The 16,093-nt window shown below is 34.5% G+C and overlaps 1 protein-coding gene across 1 annotated transcript; it reads left to right on the forward strand.

Moving 5' to 3' along the window:
* Positions 1 to 2,183: 2,183 nt before the first annotated feature.
* Positions 2,184 to 3,275, forward strand: LOC122304842 (protein BIG GRAIN 1-like A). Its single transcript, XM_043117108.1, has one exon. The coding sequence runs from the start codon at positions 2,184 to 2,186 to the stop codon at positions 3,273 to 3,275; it is 1,092 nt and encodes a 363-aa protein (XP_042973042.1).
* Positions 3,276 to 16,093: the final 12,818 nt, after the last annotated feature.

Raw genomic sequence — 16,093 nt, forward strand, 5'->3', positions numbered from 1 at the left:
CATTAAAAGGGAAATTCCACAAAGTCATGCAGTGTCATGAGTTTAGAAAGTTCGAAAATTTTGACCATAATCAGAACTAGTACTGCCCATTTCCTAATTTCTCCACCATGTACTTATTTTATTCAACGTCGAGCCATTCATCATTTTTCACACACCAACCGGATGCATCTCTCTCCCTCTTAACCCAAACTTCATTTTTCTCCTAGTTGCACTCTGCGGATACTTTAATTTATGAAAAATGATACTTGCAATCATGACAATGTAAGTATCGTGCAATCACTTTAAAAAAATTAATAAATATATGATTTATATGAAAAAAAAAACTTTTTATTAATGGACCTTATTTTTTTTTAAAATGACTAGTCGGCATTTGCACACTTCACGACTGTACATAGCATTATTTTTTATTTATGCATGGTATGCACAGTAAAAGGTAAAGGAGAAACATGTATATTTGGGTACTTTTGTGGTCTAGTCTTTCAAAACCTAGCAAATAAATGATTGGATTTTCAGCCATGTGATGTACGTGGGGGAGCATAGAGCTAGCCTAGTGACATAGAAAGGTTGCCTTTAACTCACAATGGGAATGCATGTACCATAAAGTGAATGATTAAGATGGATATTCATGGTAGAGACTATACCGAAGTCAATGTTTCAAAAGATGCCAATCAATTTATCTTATCTCACACAAATCAAACTTTCAGCAGATACAAAATATGGAACTTTGTTAATATATAAGGGCATGTCTACATAAAATACACAACTTGTTTCCAATTAATTTATAAGGGCATGTCTTTATAACATACAATTGCCTATATGTAGATTTCTTAAGCTGCCTACATCAACAAAACCTCCCTCCTAGATCAACAACAATATTGCTATATATAGTCGTGTCATGATACTATCTCGAGTTCCAACTATAAATTCTTGAGTTCGCGCCCTTTAGCCTAGGATGTCTCTTAACAAAATGAGAAATGTTTGCTACATTAACAATCATATACAAGAAAATCTACGTGCTAATGTGACTTAATGTGCAAAATAAATCTATAGTTGACCAATATAATTATTTCAGAAGAAGTATAAAATAAGGTATTGAGAAATGGGGAGAAAATATAAACTAAAGTAATAGAAAAACGAATACATTCTTGCAATTGCAGCTTGCATAGCCATCATATCTTGATGGATTATATTATATTATATTAGGGACTCGGCCTAATATGCACTTTGTTTGGTGAGAAAACATGTGTGCTACGTGACACTAAAAAAAATATGATAAATTATTTTTTTAAATGATATTTACTGTTATAGAATGCACAAACATCACGTACTTTTTAAAAAAAATGAATAAATATGAGATCTACAAAAAAATATTAATAATTTCTTAATAGTAAATTTTATTTCTTTTTAAAAAAATAGCTTACATAAACTATAATTGTATATTGTATTACTCATTTTTTTAAGTGATGTGCTTACGAGGGTTTGGCAAGGCACTTTGTAGATCTAGTATGCTCTTTATTAAAATATAAGTTAAATTATTATAGAAATGGTCTTAATTTTAACTCTTTTTAACTTTATTCCATCATAATTTTAATAGAATATTGTACGTGTGTTGAGCTTACTAATTAAAAGAGAATTTAGAGTACATGATGTGAAGATGAACGTTAAAAACAAATTGATTCATCAAGTAAAGAGAGAGCAAGCTTGAACACTGCCTTAACCTTTGTCAAAAGGAGTTTGATCATTCAAACACTCAGGTTGGTCATGGATTACTTCCATTTTACTTTAAACAACTCTTTTTAAAGTCCAATCCAAGCGTGTGATCTGCCCCTTTTTCCCTCGCCTGCAAAGTGGTCATTTTGCTCAGATCTATGTTTTCTCTGAGCCGTACACAATCACAGCACGAAACATGTTTTCAATAACTATAAAGGGAATTTCTGCACACTCTCTCTCTCTGTTCCTCCACATGATCTAGTTGCCTTCTATTAATGTCCCTTGCAGCTTTTGGCGTTTTCAAAGCAAACACTACAGCTCTTCAACACCCTTAAACTAAACTAAAACCTCAGTCTTTGTCCTCCTTTCACAGTCCTTGTTACCTCCTCTGTTCTTCTCCTTTCTCTGCTTTCACTTATAAAAGCTGTGTTTTCATCTACAGCACTGCAAAATCGATATTTTACAGAGTAAAGATGTATAGAAGGGAGAGATCTCTGCAAGAAGACATGTTATTCACACAAAGGAGAAGAACCCCATCTTTCTCTTCCTCTCTCCTCGACGCTGTTTACCGTTCCATCGACGAGTCCAACGCCGAAGAAGCTCATTTCAAAGAAACGTGCGTGTTCAAGAAACAAAGCATTTCTAGCTCTGCCAAGCGTGGCACTTGGCTGGAAGAAGAGGAAAAGGAGGTGCTGAATCTTCGTCGGATCGACGACTGGATGGAGAAGCGGAGCATTCACAGCTCGGTGCTCTACAATTCAGCCTCGAGCTCCTCGGAGTCTAGCTCTGGCGCAACCTTCTCGTCCTCGGAAACAGAGTCGAGCGACAAACACAAACCGAAACCGAAACCGAAGCTGCGGAGCTCCAAGAAGCAGACAAAGTTGGAGTATTGGGATTCCGGGAAGCAGCCCAAGTCAAAGATTGAAGGTGGTTTCACAAAGACGAAGTTACAGGCATTGAAAATCTACGAGGAGTTGAAGAAAGTGAAGCAGCCCATTTCGCCAGGAGGTCGCATTGCTAGCTTTCTCAACTCGATTTTCAACTCTGATAACGTAAAGAAAGCCAAAATGTGTTATGTTGGAGCTGTGGAAGATGTGAACTTGGAGCCTAAATCCAAGTCTGCATGCTCGTCGGCGGCTTCGCACTCGAGATCTTGCTTGAGCAAAAGCCCTGCTTCAAGAGGGAAACTGAGCAGCAATGGTATCAAAAGGTCTGTGAGGTTTTATCCTCTTAGCGTGATTGTCGGTGAGGATTCTCAGCCCTGTGGCCATAAATGTATTCATGACGAGGATCCAACCCTAATGCCAATGCCAACTCTTCGAAAAATCACAAAAACTCGATCGGTAAAGGAGAGCACAAGTACATACCATTTGAGAGGTTTTGGTCACAATGGAAAAGTTGATAATGATGATGATGATGATGATGATACAGAGAGCTGTTCAAGCTCGGATTTGTTCGAGCTTGATCACCTTGTTGGGATTGGGAGGTACAGAGAGGAGCTTCCAGTGTATGAAACTACTAATTTGGAAACAAATCAAGCAATTGCTAAGGGGTTGATTTTGTAGTTCATTTGGCATCAATGTAACTAATGGTTTGGATAATCAAAATTGACTTCTAAATGTCAAATTAGTTATTTTTACTTTCCTTCTGTGATTTTAGTTCTGAAGAATATTTTGAAGTTGCTATCCTTGAGGAGCAATGAAACTTTAATGTGAACAGCAATGGAGGCATTCAAGAGCTAAAATGTCACATTCACAATCACAAGCGTAATTGTCAAAGCAATAGACAAAGATAAGATTATTAAAAGTGAAAAAGGAAAAGATAACAGAGATTTTCCCTCATGAGAATGGAGAAAGTTTAAAAGCACCAAACTTTTTCACTGGCTCAGCACATGGCATCAGCTTCACTAGTAATTTTAGTCCCACTTTGAAATCATAGAACTAAAAAATGATTACAAAGTAGAACTTTTTTCCTTCTTTTTTGTTGTCATTTGATTAATGAGTACTTTAATTGCAAGTAAAGGAGGATGAAACAGTGAAGTTCAATGCAAGCCCGAAAGGCTACCACAAACATCACAAAACCATACAACAGATAGATGGTAAGAATTGGTGCTTATTAATCAGCTTTTAGATTAGGTGATATATGAATACATCACAGATATCTCTCCTGAAAATCTCCCTTTTTTTCTGAAAGTGTTCAGATATACCATTCCCCAAGCTTCAGCTGGGCTAATTAAAATGCCAACATATCAGCAACTAACAAAGAATCCACTAATAGGCACCTGGTAGACAAGTAGGGTCACACACATGGAATCTCAGAAGTCAAAAATGCAGCAGGATCAGACATGATGGCAAAAATCCAAACTAACTTTTCCACCAAGAGGAGAAAATAAAAAAAGGCTTGTGACCAAGTATATACTCTAGGGTTGCTTTGGGGACACCAGTGGCCACCATGGTTGACTTGAACTCCATCCCTCCATGTATCTACTCTGAATTCCAAAGATTAGAAAGAGAAAAGAAATAAAACAAGCACAGGAAAAATAGAAAGGAAAGAGCAAGACGATGTATCTTCTTTTTGTATACTTTCCTGGGATACTGTCCTGTAGAGCAATGCTAATCTGCTAGTGATTCTTTTCAAAAACATATCTTCAATTTATTAAAAAAAAAAAGAAAAAAGAAAAAAACAACAACAACAAAAAACTAAAATCAAAATTGTTTTCCACAGATACAAATATGACATAAAAAAAAAAAGGAAATGAAAAGAATATATAGAAGAACCCCACTAAACCTATTGCCAGTTAGAACTGGTGGGGCATGTTTCTTACCAACCATGCACAAAATCTGTAGCATATGCATAGAAGGATTTATAACTTTGTACAAAGGCATGTGGGGCAATTATATACGTATTACTCAAAGCCAAGGACCACATACCATTCTGCAATAGGTTAGATCTCCCTCCTTACATGTCCTAATAAGACGGTGCATTTTTGGTCACTAATGTGACAAACTGCTAGTCTTATCAACAAATAATGGCAACCTGTCATACTAAATGCACATCATGAGGGCCAGATCTTGGTTTTATTCAGATAAGGACTCTGATTTTTTCTAATGTGGTGGAACCCTTTCTCTATTGTCGATGTTTAGAGTCTAATACCTTGGGGTGGATGGCAAATTTGGGCTTCAATTTCATTGAAGAGATGTGTCATTATAACTTTAAACATTCACTGCTTCTTAGTGTTGAGTGAATTCTGAGGTTAGTCTTGAGTAATTTAGAAAAGAAAAAGAAAAGATTTGGCTAAATAATTTAAATTTGAAAAAATCTATTTAGAACAAGTGAATTGTGATTAATTCCACAAGAGGTGTGTTTACAGTGACTCGCAAATAACAGAACTCTTTCAATAATCGTCATTGCTCTGTTGATGACGATTATTCGAATAATGTTAATTATCTCACATGTTCAAAATACATGTGACAATTAAATGAACAGGATTCAAGGGTTGCTCCAATCCATTTTAAGATAAAATCTTTCGTTATAAGCTGTAAGTTGGTTATTCTAAAGAACAACATTTCTCTAGGGCCTCTTTCGCCAAAGTAAAATCTCGGCAAAATGTGGATGGCTGTAGATTATATGTCATTGTCTTGGAATTGGATAAGGAGTTGTTGACTTCTTAGATCCATTTGTCTCATGTCTGAGCTATGAGAGGGACTGCTCTTTTGTCAATGTGTTGGGGAGTGTTGGAGCCTGAAATGGTCTGGGCTTGGTCGATGCTCCCTAACATCACTTGCAGTTTTGAGGCTGAAAGCGATGGCATTGACCTTTTGCCCCATCTGCTCCATCTGAGACTTGACGTTTCACTCTTAGTGGAAAAGCAACGATTAGGTAAAAATCTTATTGACACATGGCGCCATTTGATTGGACCATATTTTCTTATCAACCGTGAGAAACGAAAATTGTAACATAACGAATTATTGTTAAGAAAACAAACAATAGTAAGTACAATAGTATAAGCATCATTTAGCAGGATTTGAGTACTTTCTCTGCAAAATTATGGGAGAATCAGTTTTGTCCTTTGTACTGAAAGCAAAATAGTAAGAATTTTGTTAGAAAAGTGGGCGATCAATCTCTAAAAAGATGATAGTCATTCGGTACTTTTGAATATTTATCAGTTTGTGCCAACAGATCAATCATCAAATAGCCTTAAAACATCTTCTGAATCATGTTTTAATATATTACTGCAGGAATTAGTAATTGAAACTTTAGATGATGCTTTTGACTCAGTATAAGAATTATTCTTATCAGTTTTATCATTGTTCTGCAATTGCTTCTATAGTAGATAAATCAAATCCTTTTTTGTTAATCGTTGGGTTAGATTCTTCTTTTTCTTGGATTTGGAAAATTTGTTGGATTTATCAAATTTAAAGAATTAGCGGGTTTAGCAGAAGTAGTAGCTTGAGTGTTTGGATATTCACGCAAAGTTATCTGTTTAACTAGCGGAAATTTCTCAATACTCTTCAGATTTGGAGCAATCTGAAGAAAGTCTAAGGTAGCACTGTCAATAACATTTTGTGTGTGGGGAAATCTGTCCCACCACTTGACAAACCAATACCGACTAGTAAATCATCATTCCAATCTTAGCTTCACTTTAATATCCAATGGACTTTGTATCTCTTGCAAAAATGGAGGAAGTAAGTGAATTTTTTATTGAGCTTAATATTTGAAGTTGGACTTAATTTTAATTGAATAAATATGTTAGCTCAGAATTATATGGTTTACAAAAAATACTTATAGGATTAACCTATACTATTAAATATTAATTTTATGATTAGATTTCAGTGGTACATAATATAGAGTTTAAATTTATTTTTTAACGCCTTAAATTTGCTTAAGTCTATTTTATGAAATGAAAATTTGCTATTTATTTTAATGAAATTTGATATAATTATACTATTAAGGTTGTATATTTAAAATAAAGAAATGTGTTAAGAATAATTATATGATATTAGTATATAATTATTAAACTATTCTTCATAGTATTTATTTAATTAAATAGAATATCATGATATGTTTTCTTAGAAATCTAGTGACAAATAGTGCTTTGTATAGGTAACGAGTTACGAAATAGATCTAGGAAGCAACGCAACGATGTAAGTAGCTTGATTATATCGTGGCCGAGTGATTGCGGGATTTGCAACTCACAATGGGCAGGTCTCCATCAATGTGGCTGAAGGGAAAGCTTTACTTGATGGCTTAAATTTGACACAACAATTAGGTATTCGAGATATAATGGTGGAGTGAGATTCTGAAGTTATTGTGAGATGGATTGAGGTCAAAAAATGCAACTTATGGTATTTGTGGGACCATTGTGATGATATAAAAATTTTGTTTTCTGAATTAAATTGCTCCATTCGTCATATTTTTAGAGAAGCCAATATGGTTGCGGATTATCTTGCTAAAGAAAGTGCTTATAATCACTTTAAGTATTTTACGGGTTCTAACCTTGGCATGGGATTTCTCCGAGGCTTATTATGTATTGATTTTTGGGGTCTTCTTTATTTACAACTTTAATTATTTTTGTTCCCATTTTTCGTTGGAAGATCTGTTAATTTTATTAGGATGGTAACTTTTTGATCACCGGGGTTTTGGTTTTATTTATTGACTTTTTATAAACCCTCAGGTGAATGATTTGTAACCACAGTTTTCCTTCGTCATATGTGAGGGTTCTTTAATAGACTTAGGATGGGGCTGCTATGTGCGTGGCTACTGACTCTTCAAAAAAGAAAAAAAGCTTGATTATAAATTAAGATTAGCACATGTTAGTTAGTTTAAATAGATTATTGTTAAAGCCCGTTCTTGATAGCTACTTTTTATGTACCACGCATGTCATAATTTATACAAGCATGTCATTCATCATAGTCCATGATCATGTTATTTCTGCATCAAGCTTTAATTTAGGTGATTATGTAAATATTATGTATGTCATGCATCTTACGTTGCATAAGATACGTAATTTTTTAAGATCAAGTGTAAAATAAAATCAGATCAGTCAATGAGATGATCATTCAAATACATGGTACCAATACGATTCATAGGTGGATATACAAGTCACGGACTCAAGCATGGTCCACCATAGTATGTTAGAATACTACTCAGCGGCTCCCCTTGTGGGCGCGTGATGTGGGGTCAATGCACAACCTTGCACACATGGTTAAGTGTGTTAGTCAATCAAATAAGTTAGATTAGTAAAATAATTTAGACAAGTTAAGACAAGCCATGCGTGTCATAAGCATATGTATAAATGATCATGATTTTAAATTCTTAGCATGAAACAGTTTTATGAAAAACCTTATATTTATTATGTTTATGCTATGATGGATTTCTTATAGAGTCTTTGACTCATTTTGATTTTATTTCATATTTTTAACCATCCAAGTGAGAATGATTATGAGTACGAGCAAATGGGCCATACTTAAATAGAGCAATTTGATTTAGTTCCAAACTTTTTAGAATAAATTATCTTTATGAGAAACAATTTATTTATTTATTGAAGTTTTTTTATTTAATATTATTGGAGGCATGTTTTATTAAATAATTTTTTTTATGAAATAAATGTTTATTTTATTAAATTATGCAAGTCTATTGTCTAACTATTTTTTATGAAAATACCTGACATCCCTAACTTTAAAGAAGGGGGTCTTACATATCGTCTAATCATTGTGGATCTAGTGATGAAGATATAGGTGGATTTGCACTATACACTCATAAGCCTAAACAACATAACCAACAAAAAAAGGCCTTCAATTCACCCAAACAACGATCATCTTAGCACAATAAACCATAAACAAGGATAACCTAACACATCCTCATCACCTTGACCTACTTGTCAAATATGTGGGAAGAATGGACCTGCGGCCCTTGACTGCTTTCACAGGATGAATTTTGCTTATCAAGGTCAACACCCCAACACAGTTGACTACTATGGCTACAAAATCTAACTCAAATGGTAATCAAACCTGGTATGCAGTAGTGGTGCCACATATCATCTCATTACTGAAATAAACAACTTGCAACTCAATTACCAATATCTTGAAGGAGAAATTGCAATAGGAAATGGTGCTAGTTTGTTGATTTTAGACACTGGTTCTTCCACCCTACTAGATGTGTAAAACAAAATCGAAAAACAAGTTGAACAGACCGAATCAGTACCAATTCTTAAGTACGAATCTGGTTTGGTACCGGTTTTCATATTTTGAAAATCAGTTTGAACCAAACTAGACTAGTATATATATATTTAATTTTTTTTCTATTATATGCTAAATTTCTAATTAATATAATTTGATATTTTAATCTTATTATTCATATCTATTAATCTAATAACATAATATTAACATAACATTCATATAATATAAAATTGATATTATAAAATGTTAATATAACATTTTATATAACATAAAATTAATCTTGTAATTTTTAATATAATATTTGATATAACATATAAATTTTAATCTCATAGCATAAAATTAGTATAACATGAAGTTTTTAATCTTAAACGTGAACATTAATTAAGTTATTAATATAATCTTATTTTTGATATATATATATAAAGGATAAATACATTTTTGACATAATAAATTATAATATATATATATATATATATTTATATATATAAGAATTAGAGGAGCTGGCTCTCAAATCTCAGTTTATGTAGTGCCACACGTGTAAACAGTAGATTGGACCGAACTGAACTGAAATTAAAAAATTTGAAAGTTTTAATTTCGGTGATGAGTCAATCTATAACGGTTCGAACCGAACTAGACTAGTATATATATATTTAATTTTTTTCTGTTATATGCTAAATTTCTAATTAATATAATTTGATATTTTAATCTTATTATTCATATCTATTAATCTACTAACATAATATTAACATAACATTCATATACTATAAAATTGATATTATAAAATGTTAATATAACATTTGATATAACATAAAATTAATCTTGTAATTTTTGATATAATATTTGATATAACATATAAATTTTAATCTCATAGCATAAAATTAGTATAACATGAAGTTTTAATCTTAAACGTGAACATTAATATTAAGTTATTAATATAATCTTATTTTATATATATATATATAAAGGATAAATACATTTTTGACATAATAAATTATAATATATATATAAGAATTAGAGGAACTAGCTCTCAAATCTCAGTTTATGTAGTGCCACATGTGTAAACAGTAGATTGGACCGAACTGGACTGAAATTAAAAAATTTGAAAGTTCTAATTTCGGTGATGAGTCGATCTGTAACGGTTCTTAAGCTTCTAAAATCGGTTATCAATTCTGTTATAAAATTTGTCTAAAATTAAACCAAAATGGATCAGTTACAGTGCCCCTACACCCTACACACTAACACATATTCTTTTAAGCTAAACAATATCATTCTCTGCTCTAGTGCAATAGTTAATCTATTGTCTATCCAAAAATTCTATCAAGACAATAATTGTTGGTTTAAACTAACTTCTTCTTGTTTTTTGGTGAAGAACAACTTCATGGGGTAGAATTTGGGCCAAGTAGGGAAGGAATCTATCTAATTAAGTTTTCATCTTCTTTCAATAAGGCTCGCAAATACACGACCTTTGTTTAGCATCTCAGTAACTCTAAGGCTGAGTTTGGATAACAAAATTATCTCAACCCATCTTATCTCATCATATTATTATAATCTTCACAAATTTTCACACAAAATTTAATAAATAATTTAACGTTTTCAAATCTCAAAACAATAATAATATTAAAAAAAAGCATTCTAACAATATTTTATTCAACTTATAACTTTTATCTAAAACCATCTCATCTCATCTCACTATTGAAACCCCACTTAAATGTTGGGAAAAAATGTAAACTGTCTATTAAAGGCTTAGTCAATAAAAGTGTATTTTGTGAGCTTTGTCAAATTGGAAAAGGCAAATGTTTACCATTTTTCTTGTCTTCAATAAAATCTCATGTTTCCTTGGTGTTCAATTGTTGCATCTCTAAGTGGCTACAAAATATTATATCATATTTGTGGATGATTTCTTGAGATTCTCCAGGATATTTTCCATTGAACGCAGATGTAACTCTTTCACAACCTTTCTTAACTTCAAATGCTTTGTTGAAAACCGTTTCTCAGCAAAATCTATATGCGTGCAACTGATGGAGGAGAATACCTCTCCAATTAGTTCTCCAACTATTTATCCACCAATGGCATAATGCACAAAGTGTAATGTCTACACACTCTACAACAAAATGGAGTGTCAGAAAGAAAACATAGGGATGTGGCATAAATATGACTCACACTCCTTGCTCAATCCTTACTACCTAATAAATTATGGTTTGAAACTTTCAACACTTCCCTTTATCTAATAAATAATTACCTACTCTTGAGTTGAATAATTTGTCACCCTATGAAGTCTTACTTCAAAGAATTCCTTACTACACCACTCTTAGAACCTTTGGACGTGTTTGTTATCTCATTCTTAGATTATATACAAAATACAAACTAATGTTCAAGTAAAAAAAAAATGCATATTTCTTGGGTATAGCTTAAACCACAAAGGATATTGATGTTTTGACCCTCAATCCATTAGAGTTAAGCTGTCATATGGTGTTTGATTAACTATAATTTCTAGGAAAGAAATTGCTTCCCTCTTAACTAGGACCCTATGCAACTGCTAGTATTCTAGAGGACAACATTTCTCATCATACTTAAGATGAAATTTAGATAAACACTCCAACTTTCTTCTTATCACTAACATTACTATGCAACCCGAACCTAATATTGCATCCACTGTATAGTTTGAATCTCATAATGAGTCTTCCTCTTTTTTCCCAAGCTGTTCAACCCCAAACATAGCCTCTTCACCCTATGACTACTCGAGCCAAATCAAGTTTCCATTGTCCCAAACAATTCCCATATTATCAAGTTTATTACACATCTAAACATCCTTTGTGGGCATTGCATGCCTCCACTGTTCCTACCGAACCATCTTCTTACTCTTAAACGTCTACCAAGTTCAAATAGTGGCAAGCTGCCATGTAGGCTGTATATGAGGTACTATAAGCCAACCAAACATGGACATTTTGTCAAATATCCTTAGAGAAACATCATTTGAAACAAATAGGTTTTTAAAGTTAAACAAAAGTTTGATGGCTCAATTGATCGATTTAAGACTCAAATTGTATCAAAAGGATTTCAACAACAAGATGGGCCTGACTACATAGACACATTTAGTCCGATAATCAAGCCATCCACAATCAGGGTCACCCTAACACTTGTTGTCCAATTTCATTAGTCTCTTGGATAACTTGATGTATCTAATGTAGAACAACCTATAGGGTTTATGAACCCATGGTTCCCTTAGCATGTATGCAAGTTAAAGAAGCCATCTATGGCCTTAAACAAATACCGTGTGCTTGGTTCAATAGATTGTTAGTCTCTTTTAGCTTTCTGTTTCACAGCATCAGTTGTTAATTGCTCTTTGTTCATATATCATCATGGCTTAGTTAAGGTCTTCATATTAATTTATGTCGTTGGTATCATCGTGACAGATACTAGCTTACCATTTATCATACAACTTATCCAAAACCTAGAGCAAGAATTTGCCATAAAGGACTTAGGACCACTAAGTTATTTCTTGGGCATCAAAGTTGACCACCTTTACACCCAGCTGCACCTAATTCAAAGTAAGTACATTGTGAACCTGTCACACAGATCAAGAATGGCTAGAGCCAAACCGTGTACCACACCTATTGCTTCTGGTTTGAAGTTAACTCGATATGCAGGTGATCCTGTGACGCCCCCAAATTCCGTTTGGGATTGGACGGACATTTGAAGCGTCGAGACATACAACACAAGGTTACCTGCCCCCGTTCATGACATATAAGATGCAATAATCCTAACATGCATCTAACATTATGCAATATTCGCAGCGGATAATTTTTTTCTTTAGCAATACTATGCACCAAATTGAAAATATCCCAAAGTACTGGAGATGCAACTCCATCGTACAAGTAGTAATTTAACTACTATATTAACATTAACGACGCACCGTCCTTCAGTCGACTGTGTCTAGTTGGTCAGCTCCTGATCTTCCTTCAGGTCCTGTAACAAGATCTACCATTCGGGGGGAATGGTAGTTGGGACTACACAGTGAGATTTGATTACAAATCTCAGCAAGTTAACAAAAAACTTCCATACAGACTAATGATGCATGTATGACAGTAAAAGCATAAATGCATAATCAAATTCATAAGTAATTAAAGCATAACTTAGCGTACAACATAGCATAATTGACATAGCTTAAATTGAATCATGAACTGAACTTGACTTAGCATGAACTTGCTCTGAAACTTGAATTAACATGAAAAATACATACTCCACAGTTGTTGTGGCCCCATGTATTCTACGTGTAAATACATACTCCACAGTTGTTGTGGTCCCATGTATTCTACACAAACTTGACTTAACATTAAAAATACATACTCCACAGTTGTTGTGGCCCCATGTATTCTACACATCACTATGCAGATAAATACATACTCCACAGTTGTTGTGGCCCCATGTATTCTACATAAACTTGACTTAACATGAAAAATACATACTCCACAGTTGTTGTGGCCCCATGTATTTTACATAAACTTGACTTAACATGAAAAATACATACTCCACAGTTGTTGTGGCCCCATGTATTCTACGTGTAAATACATACTCCACAGTTGTTGTGGCCCCATGTATTCTACACAACTTGACTTAACATTTAAAAATACATACTCCACAATTGTTGTGGCCCCATGTATTCTACACAAACTTGGCTTAACATGAAAAATACATACTCCACAGTTGTTGTGGCCCCATGTATTTTACGCATCACATTTGTAGTTAAATACATACTCCACAGTTGTTGTGGCCCCATGTATTCTACACAACTTGACTTAACATTTAAAAATACATACTCCACAATTGTTGTGGCCCCATGTATTCTACACAACTCAATGCAGTTAAATACATACTCCACAGTTGTTGTGGCCCCATGTATTCTACATAAAGTTGACTTGAACATAACTTGAAATACATGACCAACTTGAGAGAAAAACATTTCGTAACATGGCATAACATATAATAAACAACATATTTAACATGACATACTTGCAACAATGAATATTACATGACTTGACATACATGTAATAGATGGCATACTTAGCATGACGTACTTGTAACGTACAATAATACATGACAGAATATATTATGTAACAGATAAAAATTGATGACAGAATAAATTCTGTATAACAGACAATTACGTGATAACTTAGCATGGCATGACATATATAATAACACATATACATATACTGTAGTTCCTTTACTTAGCACACATACACAGTAGACTGCTAGTAAGTTAAAAGCTAACTTACCTCGATCTCCGCGTTTCTTATAAAACCTCAAGCGCGATCACGAGGAACTGTAATTAGTGATTCTAAAAGTTAGCACTAAATCACTAATAAATTGAAATATGGAAAATACTAACTTAAAGAGTAAAATTTTTATTTTACTCTCTACATGTGGGAAAATGACCGTTTTACCCATAACTTAAGGATTTTGCATACTAACTCCAAAAGTTTCCAACCAATCAATTACTTTAAACGTTAATAACTATAGATAGAGGTTTATACCATCACGATGCACATCACACGGTGCATCGCCATACAACACGGAGTACACTCCACGTATACTCCTTTCCTTCTACGCCACACATCACTACAGCACACGTCACACGACACGTCGCTGCACTACACAGAATACGCTCCACGCGTACTCTCTTCACATATCATGCCATATCACAACTACGGCATCCATCTCATGTCCACACTTCATAGTACAATCCACAATACTACAATTCAAGCCCAACACTTCACAACTACATTTCGCTTCACAACTACGCAGCGAACTCCACAATTATTAATTACGCATTCTATGATCCAATCAATCAACTATTTTAAACGTAAATAATTAGAGATAGAGGGTTATACCATCGACGGGCTAACCCGTGCGTCGCTCGCTGCTCGTCACGGTTAAGCGTCGGAGGAACGTACGTGGCGGTAACACCGCGTACGGTGGCTGTCCACCACGTAAAGTGGTAGTTTGAGCTTGAGAAAAGCTAGGCGTGGCCTTGGAAGGCTCATGGTGGCCTCGTGGTGGTCAAAGGTGGCGGAGCACGTCGGCATCATGCTGTGAACAGTAAATACGAAATGCTAAGTGTTCGCTTGAGGTGGATGAAAGCCATAGAACTTCATGGGAAGCTAGGGAAAGGTAGAGGAACATGTGGTGAAGCTGTGGTGGCGAGGTGGTGGCCATACGGTGGCTGACGGCGGCGGATCGGCCGTTTGAAGCCATTTTCGGCCTTGGAGAGTGAGGGAGAGTGAGAGCTCCACATAGCTCCGTTGGCCATGAAATTTCTTGGGGAAGTTCATGGTGATGAGAGGAACAAGGTGGTGGTGGTGAAACACCATGGGTGGCCGTGTACGGTGGTGCACGAAGGTGCAACCGAACGTGTGTGTGAAGACCCATCGGAGAAAAAGTGAGAGTTAGGGGAAAAGAAGGACATGGGGAGGAAGCCCTTGACATGGTGGTTCTAATGGTGGTGCTTGGTGGCCATTTCAACCGTGTATGGTGGTCCAAAGAGGTGAAAAAAGGTTGAGGACCCATTTCTTTGAAGGAGGAAAGAGAGAGATCGGGTAGCCGGTTTAACTCACCACCGGTGAGGTTGTGGTCGCCGGTGATGGAGGGTCATGCCGGTGTGGGAGGTGAGGCACGGTGGCCGGAGGTGGCGCCGGCTGGAAGCTTGGACCGAACGGCTATGGTGGAGGAAGTTCACGTCGGCCATGAAGAAGAAAGGGATGAGAGAGAAAATAGAAAAAAAAAAGAAAAGAAAAAGAGAAAAAGTGAGGAAGAAAAGAAAGAGGCTTGGATAATTAATCTCAGTCCTACGTTTCGGAATCTTCAAAAGGATCTAACGATGAATTTAAACACTGATTTGAAAACGCGTAAGTGTTTTATTTTAATACAACACTTAAATAAAACACTAAGAGAAATTAAGATAGAATATTATTTTATAAACTAAGGTTTATAAAATAATATTTTCTTCATCATTATCTAAATTGATAATGTATCATTAATCACTCAAAGAGGATAAAACCATTTAATTTAAATAAGAATTTTCAACGTAAAGTTAAACCTCTTAATATTTTAAAACAACTAAAATATTTAATATAAGATATTATCCACAATTATAATATTTTTAGAGCTCATTAAAATATTATAATTGTGCTACATTAAAACATACTTAT

This window comes from Carya illinoinensis, chromosome 3 (assembly GCF_018687715.1).
Source record: "Carya illinoinensis cultivar Pawnee chromosome 3, C.illinoinensisPawnee_v1, whole genome shotgun sequence".
NCBI classification, from domain to species: Eukaryota; Viridiplantae; Streptophyta; class Magnoliopsida; order Fagales; family Juglandaceae; genus Carya; species Carya illinoinensis.

Coding starts and splice junctions, on each gene's coding strand:
- LOC122304842 (XM_043117108.1), top strand. CDS start 2,184: ATGTATAGAAGGGAGAGATCTCTGCAAGAAGACATGTTATTCACACAA.